The sequence below is a fragment of the Trachypithecus francoisi genome, unplaced genomic scaffold, assembly GCF_009764315.1.
Source record: "Trachypithecus francoisi isolate TF-2019V2 unplaced genomic scaffold, Tfra_2.0 Lachesis_group19, whole genome shotgun sequence".
Taxonomy (NCBI): Eukaryota; Metazoa; Chordata; class Mammalia; order Primates; family Cercopithecidae; genus Trachypithecus; species Trachypithecus francoisi.
In genome coordinates, this window is record NW_022681464.1 from 38,757,982 (window position 1) to 38,777,670 (window position 19,689).

Genomic DNA, 19,689 nt, shown 5'->3' on the forward strand with positions numbered 1-19,689 from the left:
TTTTATCTCTTTACTCCTTACTCTTTTCAAGACAGATATCCTTACCGAAATACTTTACTTTCAGCGGTGGGTGAGCTTTACGTTCTTAAAGAGTTTCTAGAGCTTTCAGTTGCAACCTTCATAATGGCCATTTCTCCAAGTTAAGAGACTGGGTTCTGGTCCCACCTCTGCCACATGCTAATGGTTTAACTCACTAAGTATTTACCTCTCTTGGTGTCTGCTTCTTCATATGCTAAGTGGATTAAATGATTCTTTGAGCTCGGAAATTGTTATAGTTCTTGATAACTTATTAACACGTAGCAACCTTGCGGGAAATTAGGCAACACGACCTTCAGTGGGAAATACGGACCACATTATTGTGTGCTGGGTGTGAAAACTGTCCATGTGCTGGTGCTTCTTCTGAACTCCAAGAACAGGCTCTGTCACTGCTCTTGTCCAGGGATTGCCAGCTTGGGGTCTTCTCAGGGATTGGTGGAGGCATTCCCAAGGGAGCTACATTTGCCAGGAGGAGTTCAAAGGGAGCAAAAAAGATGAACTCCTCAAAGGAAGAATTTTTCTTTGCATTTCTTCTTAAGGTGGGAGTGTAAAATGGGAGTGGGTAGGTTATACTTTTATAGCTCAGTAATTTTTTTTTTTAAGATGAGGCTACCAGGAGAGAACAGAGAAGAAAAGACACTTTGAAAAAGGAAAAGATGAGAGTCCTTCTTATGGAAAAAATGTGTCTTGGGGAAAATTACAATACTACAGCAAGGAGGTAGGGAAGAAGACCTCTCTCCTATATTTTTATCTGGATAACATCTGCTTTCAGTGCACTGGAGGAAAACATAAGGAGACTGTGGCAGGGAAGAGCACCCTGCCATCGCTCTGTAAGTGTGTGGGATTTACACCCTGACACTAATTGTATTTTACTTCTCTGATCCTTCCTCCTTTTCCTCCTCCTCTCTGTTGTCCTGGGTCTCTGCAGCTGTGTTTGTCAGGCCCCCAAACTGGCTAGCTCCCCACCTCCTCAGGGCACAGGGTGTCTTCCTGATTTGCTGTGCCTCTGGGGTGGAAGCTCAGGTAGGGGTGTAGTTACTGATGGTGATAGTGATGACCATCGCAGTGTTCTAACATAGCTTCAGGCGGGATTTCACAATGAAAACCACCCCACAACCCTGAATAGATTTAAAGAAACTCTTTCCATAATTCAAAAGATCATCATTTACTTTTGAATTAAAGAAAGGTGGACTTATTTTAAAATTCTCTGTAGACTTCCCTTTCCTCTCTTTCCCATCCTATGATCCCTCAGACAAAAGAGGAACGCCATAATAACTCGTTGCCTTTCCATAGGCGTGCTTTTCAAAGCACTTGGATGTCTAGTATCTTAAGATAACCCGATGAGGTCGGTAACATTTGGTTCTTTGCACTTTCCCCACATGAGCAATTAGGCACAGAGATACCAAATAATGTGCACAGGTTCCTATCTTAAGAGAAAATTCAGAGTAGTGCCAAGACTAGAACCAGCAGAAATGCCCACACAAGCATGCCAGGTACTACTTCTAAGCCTCTATTATTGACAGAAATGGTACCTGCAGGTACTGGCAGGAGCGTTCTTGCTGACACGACTCGGATTTCACCATGGCCTGGTCCATGTTCACCGAGGCCTTCTGGTAGACCTCCCGGGCCCGGCTCACGGTGAGCGTGGAGGACCAGGCGCTCTTCTTCAGCAGCGGGGTGTCCAGGGTGACCGGCAGGTTGGCGCAGGTGGAGCACTTGACGTCGTTGTTGCTCCGGGAGGCCTTCACCGCCTGCTCGCTGATGGTGTTGTAGGCCTCCATGAAGTACTGTGAGGCCGAGCGGTCGGGGCACCTGCCCATGGTCATCACGCCCGAGGGAGCGTGGTAGATGCACATGTCACCATCCAGGTTGTCGTCCGAGCTCCACCAGCCCGGGGAGGTGCTGGGCCGGGCTTTGGGCTCCGCGCGCCGCTCCTTGCTCTTGCTGCGCTTGCCGTAGCGCGCCGCCTGTGCCTCGTCGGGGCTGGCCTTGCCCCCGTTGACGCTGCCCTTGGACGGCCCCTCCAGGGAGTGCGACTTGGTGAAGAGCTTCTGGACCGAGTGCACCAGGTGGCGGATGCGGCCGGGGCTGTCGCTGCGGTGCTCCACAGCCGTGCGCTTGTACTGCAGAGTGTGATAGCCATCGCGGCTGAGTGGCAGCTGCCGCTCGAACTGGTCCAGCAGGTTGGCGGGGATGCGGTTCGCCTTGGTGGCCAGGGTGCGGGGCACCAGGGCGCACTCGTCCTTCAGCTCCTGCTGCGAGGTGTAGTGCCTACGGGGGAAGGTGCTGCTGGCCAGCGGGTCGCTGAAGGGCCCACGCACTCAGCTTGGAAGGAGTTGCGCTGGGTGTAGTACGGGTGGTCCGCGGGGTGGTGCTCCACTCGGCTCAGCAGGTAGGGCTTGCGGTCCGAGTGGTGCGACAGCGAGTCACAGGCCGAGTCGCAGGTGACCCCGTGGTGATGGCTGCGGCTGCCCGATAGCCCTTTCATTGCGGACGGGAAGCAGCCACCGGGGTCATGGACACCCGGGAGTCAGGTTCCAGACCCGTCTCGGGCAGAGATCTGGGGGAATGAAGAAGAGGGCAAAGTCGTTAATATTTCTCTTGGAAATTAGGTACTGCACTTTACAGCGTCTTGCTTTGTTGCCCAGACTAGAGTGCAGAGGCGCCATCTCTGCTTCCTGCAGCCTTCACATCCTGGGCTCAAGCCATCCTTCCACAACAGCCTCCTGAGTAGCTAGGACTATAGGCAGGCACCACCACGCTTGGCTAATTTTTCATAGAGACAAGGTCTCACTATATTGCCCAGGCTTGGTCTCGAACTCCTGGGCTCAAGCGATCCTCCCACTTTGGCCTCCCTTAAGTGCTGGGATTACAGGCCTGAGCAACCCTGCAGGCCTGGTATTGATCTTTTGAGGGTGCCATCTGCGACTGTGTTCATTTTTGGCAGAACTTATCAGTGTCCATAAAACCAGCTTGAATGCATTATTGGAAAAGCTTTGTCACCTCTGTGGGGCAGGAAAGCTGACTCCAAAGCCTATAGAGAGAGAAGGTGGAGGTAAAGCTAGAAAACTAGAAAAAGGAGGCCAGGCGCGGTGGCTCATGCCTGTATTCTCCACACTTTGGGAGGCCAAGGCGGCTGGATCACCTGAGGTCAGGAGTTTGAGACCAGACTGGCCAACATGGTGAAACCCTGTCTCTACTAAAAATACAAAAATTAGCTGGGCATGGTGGTGGGTGCCTGTAATCGCAGCTACTTGGGAGGCTGAGGCAGAAGAATTGCTTGAACCCGGGAGGCGGAGCTTGCAGTGAGCCAAGATGGTCCCACTGTACTCCAGCTTGGGGAACAGAGGACACTCCATCTCAGAAAAAAAAAAAAAAAAGAAAACTAGGAAAAAGAAACTATATTTTTAAAAAGCCAAATTGTTTTTAAATTATTTGAAAGAATAACTCTCCTCCCCTCTATGACCGCAATAACTGGATGTATCTTTCTCTTGCTTCTTGGGTCTTACTCTTTTTGTTTCTTTTTCTTTTTTTGAGATGGAGTTTTTGCTCTGTTGCCCAGGCTACAGTGCAATGGCACGATCTTGGCTCACTGCAACCTCTGTCTCCCAGGTTCAAGTGATTCCCCTGCCCCAGCCTCCAGAGTAGCTGGGATTACAGGTGCCTGCTATCATGGCTGGCTAATTTTTGTATTTATGAGGTTTCACCATGTTGGTCAGGCTAGTCTCTACATGTTAATCGTTAAAGACAGAACCAGAGAGGGGCTCAGTTCCTCTAAGAGACCTTTGCTGGTTCTCCTAGCAGAGAGAATTAGTTCCTGTCTTCTGTTTCCACCACATCTGAAACTCACTCCCCAGAACCTACAGAGTTGCTTGCTTCAGGATCTCTCTTCCAGCTTACATTCCTTGCCGCCCAGTCTATTAGTCACCTTATGTACCCCCACCTAGTGTCGATCCAGCCATGTAAGCATATAATAATAGCACTCCATAAATGTGAATTAAAATGTGAGTTAAAAAACAAGATGAGCCGGGCGCGGTGGCTCACACCTGTAATCCCAGCACTTTGGGAGGCCGAGGCGGGTGGATCACGAGGTCAGGAGATCGAGACCATCCTGGCTAACATGGTGAAACCCAGTCTCTACAAAAAATACAAAAAATTAGCTGGGCGTGGTGGCGGGTGCCTGTGGTCCCAGCTACTTGGGAGGCTGAGGTAGGAGAATGGCGTGAACCCAGGAGGCAGAGCTTGCAGTGAGCCGAGATCATGCCACTGCACTCCAGCCTGGGCGACAGAGCAAGACTCTGTCTCAAAACAAAACAAAGCAAAACAAAACAAACAAACAAAAAACAACAACAGGATGAATAACAGAAGCCAATGGCACCTCATATCTTTAGGATATATCTGTCTTCTGTTGCATACTTTTTCCTTTTTGAATTCTGTAGGAACAACTGCACCACACAAACAATCCCCCCAGGTTACTCAGATTCGGAAAAAGTAAAGATATGGCAAATAAATCAGAAATGTAGAGAAAATCTGCCCAGGTGTTTCTGTCAATTGAGGGTCAAGAGCTTTCTCTAAACAAACTGAGAGAACAAGTAAGCTTGACTTGGCTAATTTGAGGATCATGTATCTCTTCTTCCTAGTTTAAGGTTTCTGGCTGAAGATTTATGCACAAGACCAGGTGTGGTGGCTCAGGCCTGTAATCCCAGCACTTTGGGAGGTCAAGGTTGGAGAATCGCTTGAGCCCAGGAGTCTGAGACAAGCTGGGAAACATAGTGGGACCCAGTCTCTACAAAAAAAAAAAAAAAAAAAAAAAATTAGCTGGGACTGGTGGCGCATGCCTCTAGTCCCAGCTACTCAAGTGAGGAGAGGATTGCTTGAGCCCAGGAGGTTGAGGCTGCAGTGAGTTGTGAACGCACTGCTACACTTCAGCCTGGGTGACAGAATAAGACCCTCTCTCAAAAAAAAAAAAAAAAAAAAAGTTAATAGACGATGGCAAAATGACCAAAGGATGGCCCTTGAAAAGTTCTTGGGGACATGAGTGAAGGACCCCAGACCTAATAGCTCAGCCTCAGGAAAAAGTCACTCATGCATATCCTATGTAGGGTATCTCAGTCCATTTCCAAGCTCAGATCTTCCAGAGCTTTAGTAACTAACAGAGGCTGCTATTCCACCAGGGCAGAGTATTTTCTCTGGACTCTAAAACAGTGTTAGAGTCAGTGCCTGACCAAGTTCCTTCTGACAGCCTGATTTTCTTTCAAGACTTCCTATAATACAAACATTGCCATATAAAGAATCATCTTGGAAAGCCAACGTGACTCTCTAAAATATCACTAATGTCATTTCAGATATTCCTAGAGAGATAGATACATGGTTTAATTAAGAAACAAAACGTAGGGCTGGGCGTGGTGGCTCACGCCTGTAATCCCGGCACTTTGGGGGGCTGAGGCAGGCGTGTCACCTGAAGTCAGGAGTTCAAGACCAGCCTAGCCAACATAGTGAAACCTCATCTCTACTAAAAATACAAAACTTAGCTGGGCATAGTGGCGGGAGCCTGTAACCCCAGCTACTTGAGAGGCTGAGGCAGGAGAATTGCTTGAATCTGGTAGGCGGAGGTTGCAGCGAGCCAAGATCGTGCCACTGCACTCCAACCTGGGTGACAGCAAGATTCCATCTCAAAAACAAACAAATAAACAAAACAAGCAAACAAACATATAAAACACCCACACTAGGCCTCATGAAAAAAGATTTTTGAGAGGCCAGGTCTTGTCTATTCCATGAGTCATACTGCATCTGGGAGCTCATGACAATGTTGGCAATCTCTATCCATGCTCTGTGAAGCTCCTTTCTTCCTCCTGTCTCCCAGTTTCTGGATTGACCATTCAGCGATAATGCTGAAAGGTTTTAATCAGTACAGTCACTCAAAATTGGTTAGTCTACTAAATTGTAAGGTCCTTAAGGGTAGGGACTATGTTTCACCCACCCAGTATTTAGTAAAGTGTTATCCTAGTAGATAGTGGGAATCAAGTTAGTAGAATATTTACTCAATAACTTAATGCATTAATGCAATATTTCCCAAAGTGGTTCATGTTGTGATTCAGGTAGCATCTGTTTAATGAAAACATGACTGTGTGGCAAAGGCCAGGCTGGGCGCAGCCAAGGAACGATACCCAATAGTTGGGGGGACCGTTCCATCGGGGTGACCATTCCAAAGACTAGTAGTTTTCAGAGCAACGCAGGAAGCAGGCTGGTGAACACCTCTTCTGACCTGTATACCTTTGACTTCTAACTCTGCACCTCACTGGACAATATCGTACCTTCTGCTGTTCTACCTGTCTGGAAGTAGTCTGGGGAGTTTGCCTGACTTGCTGACTACAGGATGCTTAGACAGAGGGCAATCTGCCTGGAGGAGAGAGAGAAACTGACTTTTCAAAGGACAAAAAAGGTATTCAGGACTTATGATACCTGTGGATAAGGAAGAACCAACAGGTAAAAACATGTCCACTGGTGAGAGACTAATGAAACAGAACACCTTGGGATTGCTTTGTATGAAGTTATGGTCCTAAAAGTAGGCTGTGGCAAGGAAGAATGTAAGAGGGTTAAGTATGTGTTTTCAGCAAAACTGTGGCACAAACTAACTTAGATGCAAAAAATCCATTGCATAAGAAAGTCTCCCTCTATAAACCAGGTTCCACCGAGGACATTTTTGCCTTTCAAATATAGACTTAGAAAGCAAAAACAAGATTCTATTAGGATTATAGACACATACTAAGTTTTATGATCACATATAGTAGAATCTCAATATATAAAATAATACGGGATAATATTTCGAACTTTCCTTCTCAAGCAGTTGAGTCTTGGGTAGATATTTTCTGCTAAATAAAATGTGAAACTGGCAAGAGCTGAAAACATGAATTATACATGTTTACTCCAAAATATACAAGATTATTTTAATCAGGTATTCAGTATTTAATTATCTTTAATATGTGAGCAACATTCCATGCAAGATGATGTTACCTGAGGACAAGCAGAGCAAACGAAGAGTTCTTTAAGGCCACTAATGATGATTTAAGTTAAGTGATGTAACCGATGATAATTTCTGTAAATTAATCATACACCGTGTGATTTTTTACTAAAATTTAACTAGGCTATTTTCAGCACAGGACAAGCACCTCTATTTTCTTGGAGGGTAACAAATTGCAACCAGAATAAATAAGCTAACATTCCTCCTTCCTTATTTATATTTGTAAAAGAGATATTGAGATCTTGATCTGTTTTCTCTGTGATGTGGGAAAATAAGGTCATAAAATGGCAATAAACATTTCTAAATGCTAAATCTATCTTTCTGGTCAAGGCCAAATACACAACTTAATACCTTGGCCCTTTCTATAACAAATCTTACACTCTCTTCTATCTTGTCATTTTAAAACGAAAATAGGGCAGTTTGTGATCATAAAAGAGAACACATTCTGTGACTTCCTGGTGAGCAAGGGAAAATGATCTAAAATCTTAAGGCCACTAGCAATGGGTACACAGTTGCTGGTGGCACCTACTGTGGAGGTCCTGCTCTTCTTTCTCTCATTCTTCATTTTCCTCTTGCCTTACTCTTAAACTCCCTTTCCAGCACATTTATCTCTTTTTCCCCCCTCCTAATTAATGTTTATAAGTTGTATCCATGGGCACCATTTGCTCCCACCTATGGTGTGACCAACAGCGTTATTAGAAAGCATTAATTGAACATCCCTTCCTTGTCTGCTGCTGCAAAGATGACCAAATGCCTACAGTGAATCCCTAGTGGCCAGAGGGCTTATGATATATTGTGAGAACCATGTCATAAGCCCTTTGGCCACTAGGGATTCAATGTATGCATTTCATGACCCAGCTATGAAAAAACATGAAAAGAGATAAATAATAATTCTCATTCTTCTATGCATTCTTGAAAAAAGAGGATGCTAACCTCTCAATTAGACTTTAAGCGATGATAACAATTTCTGAAAATAGCGAAATTGCCTTTCAGGCCTTGTTCTTTGAGCAAGGATGGGGACTGTGGTCAACATGTCTTCATGAGGGTTTCCATGACTACCAGTGATTATCTCTAATTTTTTCTTGTTCACTGTGACTTCAACATTCTGTTTTATTGTTCTTCTAAGTTCAGTTTTACCATTGTCCCATGACTGATTTTTTTGCTTGGATAATTTGTGGACTCTGTTTGCGACCATGAGACAAGCTCAGAGTGTGAGATGCACAGTTTTTCCAGAGTTCCCACACCTGGAGCAGAATTATTACTGTCCAGATGATGACCAAAGCAAGAATGATCCAGCACTGTAAAGGAAATTTTCAAGGTAGGTAATTTATTAGACCCAAGGAAAACACAAACACACCACATATTAGAAGATGCTGACGAAGGAGAAATAGTCTTGCAAAGCTGGCAAGTCCTTATTCCATTTTGATTTCTGTGCATGTCTTTATTTAGAGCTGCTTTTCTTGATTTTTCTTTACATGCAGAAATAGGAGCATACTGAAGGTCCTCCCCTGTCTTACCGCATGAGGATGGACAGGCAGGCAACTGCGACTTACTTTAGAAAGAAAGTGGTGGACCCTGCCCAGGAGAACAGGGGGCACTGTGTTCTTGTTTGAGGAGACATCAGGAAGGGGAAATCTCCATGAATCTTTTCAGGGTCAAGCTGTCTTAAAATTTTTTTTTTGAATTTTTATGGGTACCTAGTCATGTATATATTTCTGGGGTACATGAGATATTTTGATACAGGCATATAATGTTTAATAATCACATCAAGGTAAATGGAATATCCATCACCTCAAACATTTATCCTTTTTGTTACAAACAATCCAATTATACTCTTATAGTTATTTTTAAAAGTACAATTAGATTATTATTGACTATAGTCACCCAATTGTGCTATCAAATACTAGAGCTTATCATTCATTTGGCCTTGCATCTATTTTTTTGTACCCATTAATCATCCCCGCTCTCCCACCTCAGCAGCACCCCCTTAACTACCCTTCCCAGCCTCTAAATGATCATCCTTCTACTCTCTATCTCTCAAGTCACCTTTGTGGCATCCCTCCACCTGCCCGAAGCTTGTCCATGCTAGGTTATAACATTCCACTAAAGAGAAAGAAAGGATTCTCTTGTTGAAAAGTACAAACAGCCTTGAACAATGACTACATTTTTCAGTCTGCCTAGATGTGCCTGGGTGACTAATGCCGGCTAATGGAATATAATTTGAAATGGCATGTGCAATTTCTGGAAAACATCCCTAAAGTGAGGGGCATACCTTTCTTTACCCTTTCTGGGTAAAGAAAAGCAGCTGTGGGGCCTGGGTGAATAGTGATCTTTACCTTGAGGTGGAAGTTACAGTTTGAGGATTAGAGAACCGAAAGATAAAGGTTCTAACCTACAGTAGGTGCCATACCAGCCCTGGATGTGCACCTCTGCATTTTGTTTAGTTGAGAAAAAAACAGAACTTTATCTTGTTTCCTTATCAAGTAAAGGAAGGGCCTGTGTTGGCCCCATAGGAAGCCAGAGTCCCATGCTATTGAACCACGTGGAAACCTTAGCCAGGGGCTCTGCAGAGGGAGTATGTGTGGAGAGGGGAGACAAAATAGCTTACAGTTATTTTGCTTTCTGTAATTTTGTGTACCGAACCTCGCATCTGCATGTGTTCCTAAGTGAAACAGGTAGGGCAAAACCTTGAGATTCCCGGTGAAGCCATGTCAGGATGTAGCACTGTATTTGCAGGTGGTGGTAGTCCATTAAAGAAATTTAAACAAGACAGTGGCATGGTCACACTTGTACTAAATATTTCTCTACCTGTAGTTAGAGAATACATGTGGGAGTGGGGAGGCGCAGAAAGATCTCAAAGAAGCAATGATTTCTGGCAAGAGCAGTTTATGAGAGAAGACTGCCAAGAAAAGAAGGAGTATGCCAAGAGAGGGGGACAATGTCCTGGCAAGCTACGACAGTGTCTCCTGATTCAGGCCTCCTTGCCCACATATGTGTGCTCCAACCACAGTCTGAACACATACATGACATTTTTTTTTTTTAGACAGAACAAAATTAATTTTCCCGTTTACTTATAATAAATCCCAATTCTACAGAGATTGAGAATGATGAATGCCCAACAGACTGATGATTTTAAATTATTACTTTTTAAAATAAGAAAATGGTTCTTACTACTAAAAAAATGAAACCATGGCACTTTTGGGTAAAAGTAAACAGAAAACGGAAAGGCTTGGTGGCTCACGCTGTAATCCCAGCACTTTGGGAGGCCGAGGTGGGCGGATCATGAGGTCAGGAGATCGAGACCATCCTGGCTAACATGGTGAAACCCTGTCTCTACTAAAAATACAAAAAATTAGCCAGGTGTCGTGGTGGGCGCCAGTAGTCCCAGCTACTTGGGAGGCTGAGGCAGGAGAATGGTGTGAACCCGGGAGGCGGAGCTTGCAGTGAGCCAAGATCGTGGCCACTGCACTGCAGCCTGGGCAACAGGGTGAGACTCCATCTCAAAAAAAAAAAAAAAAAAAAAAAAAAAAAAAGTAAACAGAAAACTTAGCAGAGGTGAGGATGTGAGTTAACATTGTCCAAATGCCTACCGTTTGGATATTTTCTGACCTTCTGAAATTGTACCTGCAGAGGATAACTGAATGTCATATTTTTCACTTTTCCAGGCTTCCTTACTTGAAGATTTTCATGTGCTGTATACTTAAAATTATACAAGTACTATTAGAGCACCTTTGAATAAGCACATTCTGAAATATACCAATTATATTACGCAAAGTACAATGCTGAGCCATTTTATAGATGCACAATGTATTTTGGCTTCTCATTAACATTGATTGCTATCGTAATCATCTGCAGTTTGATTTCGTCTGTGAATACCTCTGTCAATCAGTCTGCTCCTACAAATAAATGCCTTTGGAGGCATTTCCTTTTCAAAAGATATGGTATTGTTAAAAAAAAAAAAAAAAACCAACGACTCAACTGAGATCTTCTCCAATTTGGTCACAGTAGGCAGCACAATTACAATCACCCGCGTCTCCATACAAAGCTTTTCAAAAGTGGTTTCATAACAGTTTTTGAGAATAAAAAGGTGGAAGGTAGTGTTCTTTGAGAAATGATTAATAGGTCATCATTTATACTGGTGGCTGAGCAAAATGTCATAGGATTTAGGAAGTGATTTTTATGTGAAGATAATCCAGGCAGTAAACGATAAAATCTCCTAATGTTATTTTGGACTGTCAGAGTTCAAAGGTGCCTGTGCTGACTCTATGAGATCTCGGAGATATGCTTCCTATGGAATTGTTCTTATCTGGATTTCCAGGAGAGGGTTGGTTATCTCGGCTAAATGGACAGATGAATTCCCCTGGGAGCCAGCTAGGAGAATGTGGTTACCTTGACCAGCCATGGACCAGTGCCCTTCAGGAGGTGCTGCAGCAGGGGGACAGCCTGTCTTATGGGGGTACAATTGACGGGGGTACAATATTCACAGAGAAGAGAAAAACCCATCAGTGTTTACTCCAAAAAAAGTTGGGAAAAACTTGCAAACTACTGATAAATCTAGGAGAAAGAAGAAATGATGACAGAATAAAGCCGTTTAATGGTACCTAAAGACAGCCGTGATGGAAGATGGAAAAAACACAAAAACAACGACAATCAAAACAATATGACAACACAACTTGAAAAGAAGCAGTGGAAATAGCCTCTGATGAAGCCAAGTTATTTTTGTCCAGACTGCTCATGACTAGCTGAGTAGTCTTGTGAACATGTTCTGGCACATTCTAGACAACTTGTTTTACAGCCAGACTTTCTATATACATACACGCATATACATATATTTACCTGAATCAAATTTTCTCTTATAAAGTCTCTTTCTTTAAATGCTGTTGCTGTTCTCACCAAGTTTGCTGTACAAATCTACTTTCCTGAGTGCTGAGACGCCAAAAGTGCAGACACTAAGCCCGTTTGTGGTAGCTGTTCAGCTGACACCTGCTTTTGGGAATTTCTTCTCTACTCACAGCATCTCCTGATGACACTGTGGCCAGGGCTGTTGAAGGCGATCACCACATTCTCTGAGCTGATGGAAGACTGGATTCAGGGGCATCCATGCAGAGCCCTCACTGAGCTAATGAGATGCTCACTTTGGGAAATTTAGGTGGGGATGTTCCTAGAATCACTGGACTCTGGTGAGCTTATCTTCAAGGTCAAGTAAAGGAAGGGCCCACGTCGGCCCCACTGGAAGCCAGAGTTGATGCTACAGAACTGTGGGGCAGCGTTAGCCATGGGCCTATAGCGGGAGTGTGTGTGGAGGCAAGAGAGGAGCCAGTCCAGAGTCCATGGAACCCCAGGGAAAGAAACAGGCAGAAGCTGCCTAATAGCCTTGTAGGTCTAGTCAGGCCTGGCTCCCTGCCCAGAGGGTGAGACTCTGTGGTCACATGCAGCAGAACCAGGGCAGGCCCACAAAACTTACTCATCCAAGTAAAGGGGACCCTCCTGCCCAGTGGGTAACTGCAAGCATACAGAACCTCCACCACTGTGGTCTACATCCAAGCGGGGCCAATGTGAGTCAGTCTCTGAAGCAGCCCCAGTAGAACTGGCTAAGTTATCCTCATACACTTTTATACCCATTTAAGTATTTATTGGCTTGGATACATTATGCCCGCTAATTCAGACTATACATTCACTCTTTGAAAACTATCATCAAAGCCTGCATGAGAAAGGAGTGGTCAGATACCATGTAGGAAGTAAGGAGGACAATCTCTGCAATCGGCTGTTTTCAACACCTTACGGAGTCTTTTTCCTTCCGTGAGTTTGGCCTGCCCTGACCTCTGCAATAGTTGCTGTTACTGGGAATTAGATTTGTAATTCCTCAAACACTGCCCCTTCCTTCTGCTTCCGTCTTCCCATCATTTTTAAAGTGCCTTATTCTGACTCTTCACACATCTAGGAATCTGACCCTTCTAACTTTTTTCATTTTGGAACTGGTTTTTATTGTCCTTTAGAATTCTATACCCAGTCTTAAATTTTAAACAAACAAATCCACATCCAGTCAACCTTCTGAAATATTTTTTTGCTGTGATAGAGAAGGAAGTATGATGACATTCATTGTTTCTGGATTAAAGTATTTTTGTTTGTATTAAATTTTATTTATTTTAGAGACAGGGTCTTGCTCTATCACCCAGGCTGCAGTGCACTGGCATAATCACGGCTCACTGTAGACTTGAACTCCTGGGCACAAGTGATCCTCTCATCTCAGCCTCCCAAAGTGCTGGAATTACAGATGTGTACCACTGCACCAACTTATTTCTGGATTAAGTTTTGGCAGATAAGAGTGTTGGTCTGTAAGGTATCAGCCAAATAGTCTTTGCCTGTACTGGGCATGAAGTCAAATCAAATCAATACATGTGACTTTAATTCAACAACTATTTATTGAATAGCTATTATTACATGCAGTGCACTGGGCACTGTAGCAAAAATTGAAGATTTTTAACACTATACCTTCAACTTCCTGTCTCATAAGTTTTCTTGTTCCCTCACTCCCACTTTTCCTGCCCTCTGATGGTTGTCATGATAGTTTATTCCATTCACTGGTTCCTCAGCTCTGCCCTCTTCTCCCATTCTATCCATTCCTGGTGGTCTTCACTTCCTCCCTTGCAGCCTAGGAGAGACAGCAGGTCAAACATTTTTTTTGTTAGCCCCCTCAGGTCCCTTGCTGTATGATCCTTCTACCTCACTCACTGTGGACAATATACACCAACGACTGATTCCATTGTGCTTCTGTTTTTCCACACAGAGGCTACTGAGTGTCGCTGGGGATGGGACTGGTGCCATGGCAAATTCCCAGTGTCCACTCTCGGCTCTACTCCCAAAGCTGATTAGGGATAGTATCATGGGTCTCCTGGTTCTGTTCCAGCTGTCCTAAGCCCTCGAGTCTACTCATTATTTCTCATCTAGACTTGGTTGGAAAAACAAAGTAGTAACCAATAAATGTCAAGTGAATAAAAATGGAATTGTGCCTCTAGGAGTCACAACTAGATACCAGGCACGTGTTGTCCACTTTAAATGCATGATCTCATTTCATTCTCAAACAACCCAACATGGCAGGGACTAATCCGCAGATAAGAAGCCTTTTAAAGAGGAAATAACTTGTCTGAGATAATATATTTAGTAATTTTTAAATCTTTTTTTAGAGATAAGATCTTGCTCTGATGCCCAGGATTATAGCTCACTGTAACCTGGAACTCGTGGGCTTAAGGAATCCTCCTGCACAGCTGGGATTACAGGAATGTGCTGCCATGCCTGGACAATCTTTTTCTTTTTCTTTTTTTTGTAGAGATGGGGGTCTCACTATGTTGCCTAGGCTGGTCTCGAGCTCCTGGCATCAAGCAGTATTCCTACCTCAGTCTCCCAAGGTGCTGGGATTATCTCCTTGAGCCACCGTATCCACCCAGTTACTACATTTTGAACACAGCATGTTCTTAATCACTAGGCCATAATGACTGTTCTTATCACCTCTAAAACACACACACACACACACACACACACAATCTATTTCATATTGCTAACAGTATCATTTGTAATGTAACGTTTGTTACCTGATTATGCCATTCTTTCTCTTTAAATTCTTCTCAGACCCTCTACACTTTTTCAATATAACTAAGACTTTGAATGTGACTCAAGGTGGGAGGTTTCCTGACCTGGCCTCCATCTGCCAGACAGCCTTGTCTCCCCATCCTATACCCCACACAGCTCAGCTCCAGTGACACTGGGCTCCTTGTATTCTTCCCACATGCCACATTCCCCATTGATTCTGTGTTTCATGCTCTCTAAAATACTCACTTCCAATCTCCATACAAATTCTTATTCCTTCTTGAAGAGTAGGTACAAATATAGCCTCCTTCTTAAAATATTCCCTGACTAAAGGAATCATGGAAATTATAGGCCTCATCTAATTTACAATCTAGTTGAGAAAATAAATCACATAAACGTGAACAATCAGCAAACAATACAAGTCAGAATCTAATCAAGTGCTAGATTGTATGGTACATGTCGCATATGTAATGCACAAAGTAAAAGGCTTTGAAGAAGTCTAGAAGATGCAAGAGTTAAGCAGTGAGAAAACATCTCAATTTAGGAGGTGTAGCTGGCTCAGAGCAGCATCCTCTTCAAAGACAAGGTTTTTAGGACAGTGTGCAATTCCTCTTCCATATTTTGTTCAAATCTAACCACTTCCTTTCTCCTCTGGCTTTATATATATATATATATAAAATATAAAATATATATATTTAATTTTTTTATAGGTTTAGGGATACAAGTGCAGTTTTGTTATATTGTGTAGAAGGCTGGGCTTTTAGTGTAGCCATCCCCTGAAAAGTGTACATTGTACTATTAAGTAATTTCTAATCCCTCACCACCCTCCCGTGCTTCTGAGTCTCCAATGTCTATTATTCCATTCTTTATGTCCATGTGTACACATTATTTATCTCCTAAGGGAGAACATGTGGTGTTTAACTTTCTTTTTCTGAGTTATTTCACTTAAGATAATGGTCTCCAGCTCCATCTATGTTGCTGCAAAAGACATGGCTTCATTCATTTTTATGGCTAAGCAGTATTCCATGGTGTATATATACCACATTTAAAAATGCAATCATTGCCGGGCATGGTGGCTCATGCCTGTAATTCCAGCACTTTGGGAGGCCGAGGCAGGTCAGTCACCTGAGGTTAGGAGTTTGAGACCAGCCTGGCCAACATGGTGAAATCCCGTCTCTACTAAAACAATACAAAAATTAGCTGGGCCTGATGATGGGTGCTTGTCATTCCAGCTACTCAGGAGGCTGAGGTAAGAGAATTGCTTGAACCCGGGAGGTGGAGGTTGCAGTGAGCCGAGACTGCACCACTGCACTCCAGTCTGGGCGACAAGAGCGAAACTCAATCTCAAAAATAATAACAATAACAACAATAATAATAATTCAATCATCTATTGGTGAACACAGGTTGATTCCATGACTTTGCAATTCTGAATAGTGCTGCAATAAACCTGAGTGCAGGTATCTTTTTCTTTAGGTAGACACCCAGTGGTGGGATTGCTGGATCAAATGGTAGTTCTACTTTTAGTTGTTTAAGAACTCTTCATATGTTTTTCATAGCGGTTGTATTAATTTACATTCCCACCAAAAGTGTATAGACATTTCCTCATTTCTCCATATCCTTGCCAACATCTGTTATTTTTTGATTTTTTTAAATGATAGCCATTTTGACTGGTGTAAGATGGTATCTCACTGTGGTTTTAATTTGAATTTTTAATTTGCATTTTTCTGATGATTAGTGATGTTGAACATTCTTTCATATGCTTATCGGTCACTTGTATGTCTTCTTTTGAAAAATGTCTGTTCATGTCTTTTGCTCACTCTTTAATGGGGTTATTTGGTTTCTGAAATTGTTGAGTTGCTTGAGTTCCTTGTATATTCTGGATATTAGTCCTTTGTCAGTTGCATAATTTGCAAATATTTCCTCCCATTCTGTAAGTTGTCTGTTTGAGTATTTCTCTTGCTGTACAGAAGCTTTTTAGTTTAATTGAAATCCCATTTGTTTTTGTTGTTGTTGTTGTTGTTGCATTTACATCTTTGAGGTCTTAGTCATGAATTCTTTGTCTAGGCCAACATCCAGAAGAGTTTTTCTTAGATTTTCTTCTAGAACTTTTATACTCTCAGGTCTTACATGTAAGCCTGTAAGCCATCTTGAGTTACTTTTTGTGTACACTGAGAAATAGGAGTCTAGTTTTCATTCTGCACATGGCTATCCAATTTTCTTAGCACCATTTATGGAATAGGGTATCCTTTCCCCAGTGTATGTTTTTGTTGACTTTGCCAAAGATCGGTCATTTCTGGTTTTTTTTTTTTTTGTTCAATTGATCTGTGTATCTATTTTTACGCTAGTATCTTGCTGTTTTGGTTACTATAGCCTTGTTAGTATCATTTGAAGTCAGGTAATGTGATGCCTTTAGCTTTGTTCTTTTTGCTTAGCATTGCTTTTGCAGTTTATGCTCTTTTTTGGTTCTATATGAATTTTAGGATTAAAAATATGGAATGCTTCATGAATTTGCATGTCATCCTTGTGCAGGGGCCATGCTCATCTTCTCTGTAGCATTCCCATTTTAGTATATGTGCTGCTGAAGCGAGTACTCCGCCATGCTCATCTTCTCTGTAGCATTCCCATTTTAGTATATGTGTTGCTGAAGCGAGCACTCCTTTTACTTTTTCAATGCTTTCCATTTCTACCTCTGCTGTGATCTTTGATGATACTATTCAGATGTTGGCCAGATTGTTTGAGAGCTACAGACTTGACCTCCTCGTTTGGCCCTTTCAACTGCTCTTAGATGTCAAGCCACTAGCCTATGTAAGGGAACTATACGAAATAGGCATTTATACTTGCTATGGTTTTTACTGTCAAGATGTTGCCTGTCTCAGCACAGAGTGACTTCTGAATCTACCATGTGGTAAATTCCTCTCAGGTGTCAGTATTAACAAAACTGTGTGCTTAACAACTGTCTTTAATCGTGCAGGTGCTATTACGCTTGTAAGATGAGTATGTTTCCACTTCGAGCAGTGCGTGCCCCACCAGCTTGAATACCAGGAAAGTTATCAGGAAAAACTATGGCAAAATCATGATGGTTTTAGTACTTTTCCATTTTTATTCTATTATCATTGTATTTCCCTTGCATGTTTATTACACACACACACACACACCACACACACACACACAATCTCATAAACCACTTTAATCCCTTGTGGAAACAAATTGTAGTAGAGGTAGCAAACCTATATCCAGATACCTCTGTATTATGTAAAATATGTCAACATGCTTTTTCCCTCACTTGTTATCATCCGTTGACTGTTCTCAAACTCGAATGTACATCAGAGTCAGCTGGATGTCCTCAAGGCACAGATGCATTCGATAAATGTTAGCCAAATAAATACATGAGTGGGAATTTTCCTGCTTGGGAACCAAGATATTTTCATGGGAAAAGTTTGATAATTTACAAGTAAGATGACTATTTTTGTACTGGGAATAATGCATTGTGAGTGCTGGCACCGTGCAGACCGGAACCACTGTGCTGATCAGGAAGTACTGGAGCAGCAGCTAATGAAGACTGCTAAAGCCTGCTTTGCTGTTTCATCCACAGCACACAGGCTGCATCTGTCCTGGGGCTCATTTGTCCGTCTTCCGCCTCCTCTGCAGTTAGACTCTCCTAAACTACCATGGCAACGATTGAAGAAACTGTAGTTGAAAAGTCCACACCAAATTCTCTGTTTGTCACTGAAGACAAGAACATTTTGGGTAGAACCTGGCTGCTCATCCACTCTTGTCATAAGGGAAGAATTTTTTCTCTTTCTGTAGTGAGCAACAAGGCCCCTCGGTAAGATACAGAATTATCTAACTAGTATTTTTGAATCTAGAAAAATACAAGCTTTGCTTTATTAATGGGCTTATTACATGTATTTGCCGAAAACTTGATATGCTCCTTCTCATGCTTGCAAGTGTGACATGGTTTCTTCCCTTTTCACAGATGAAGAAACTGAGGTTCATGGAAGTTAAATAACTTGCCCACAGGGCACAACTAGTAGGCAGCTAGGCTAGGACTTCAAGTGAGGTCTGTAAGACTTAAAGCACCTGCTCTTCCTGCTCCTCAATAGCTTTCCTGCTAAGCACCAAGAGACTCTAGGCTGCCAGGAACATCACAGCAGGGACCACTGTCAATCAGAGGATCTCCACAGTCTTTCAGACTTTCTTTTAAAGAAAGATTTAGCTGCTAAAAGAAAAGATGAGTATACAAAAAGGATAATACTACCGTATTTCATCGTATTGCCTCGTTTTAATACAAGAAGACTCATCCAGCTTAAACATTTGATGTCTAAGAAGCTAACCAGCAAGCTGCCCTCCGGGAATGCATACCGTCAGGTATGGATCAGTGGTCCTGAGATCATGTTCATAAATCAACAGCTTTGTACAAGCTGTCAAGACTCAGAACATGGTACCCCAAAGTATGGCACCTTGGTGTGCTGAGTACTATGGACGGAAGGACATCGGAAAGGTCTCAGAAGCAATGTCTCTTTGACTTTCTCTAAACCTCCTGTCTCTCACCTGTCTTTCTCCTATGAAGTGAGTCATGGCAATCAGAATTCCTCTTTCCCAAGGCGTGTCACAGAAACTAGAACCCTCTCCTCCAAGGGAAGCCGTGAAACCCAGAAAGGTCACTCTGCCTTCCCCCTTCTCCCTTGAAGACCTTCATTCCAGAGGGGCCCTGCCCCATGTTCAGGAGGGTTACACAAAGAGGTTAAGAAGAATTTGAGCAGTCAGGCCTTGCCAGGTTCCCTGCTCAGTCTATCAGCATTAGATCACACCCTTTAGTCCATCACATTTCTACACCGCTGTCCGTTCTTCGTCAAACCGAAGAATAAAAAAAGAATAAAAAAAGCTTTCCCTGGGTCTTAAGGTCTTCATTTCTGAGGAGTCCCATGTTACATACAACTTTGGTTACCTTCATTATGCTTTTCTCTTGTTAACCTGTCTTTTGTTATAGGAGTGACCATTATGATAGGTGAGGAAAGATATCACACATTTCTGCCCCTACAAAGCCA

General features: G+C 43.0%; 1 protein-coding gene, 1 long non-coding RNA gene and 1 other non-coding gene across 3 annotated transcripts in view; 1 reads left to right on the forward strand and 2 right to left on the reverse strand.

Moving 5' to 3' along the window:
* Positions 1–19,689, reverse strand: part of DLGAP1 (DLG associated protein 1) — a 971,691-nt gene that overhangs the window by 385,815 nt on the left and 566,187 nt on the right. Inside the window, 2 exon segments of the mRNA XM_033178240.1 lie at positions 1,569–2,353; positions 2,356–2,596. Of these exon segments, the coding sequence (XP_033034131.1) occupies positions 1,569–2,353; positions 2,356–2,524 (954 nt within the window). The 5' untranslated portion in view covers positions 2,525–2,596.
* LOC117064115 lies at positions 639–19,515 on the forward strand. The gene is made up of 3 exons (XR_004429270.1): positions 639–754; positions 18,234–18,467; positions 18,618–19,515. It is a non-coding gene; the product is annotated as an uncharacterized LOC117064115 (long non-coding RNA).
* On the reverse strand, positions 17,126–17,232 carry LOC117064312. The gene has a single exon (XR_004429375.1). It is a non-coding gene; the product is annotated as a U6 spliceosomal RNA (small nuclear RNA).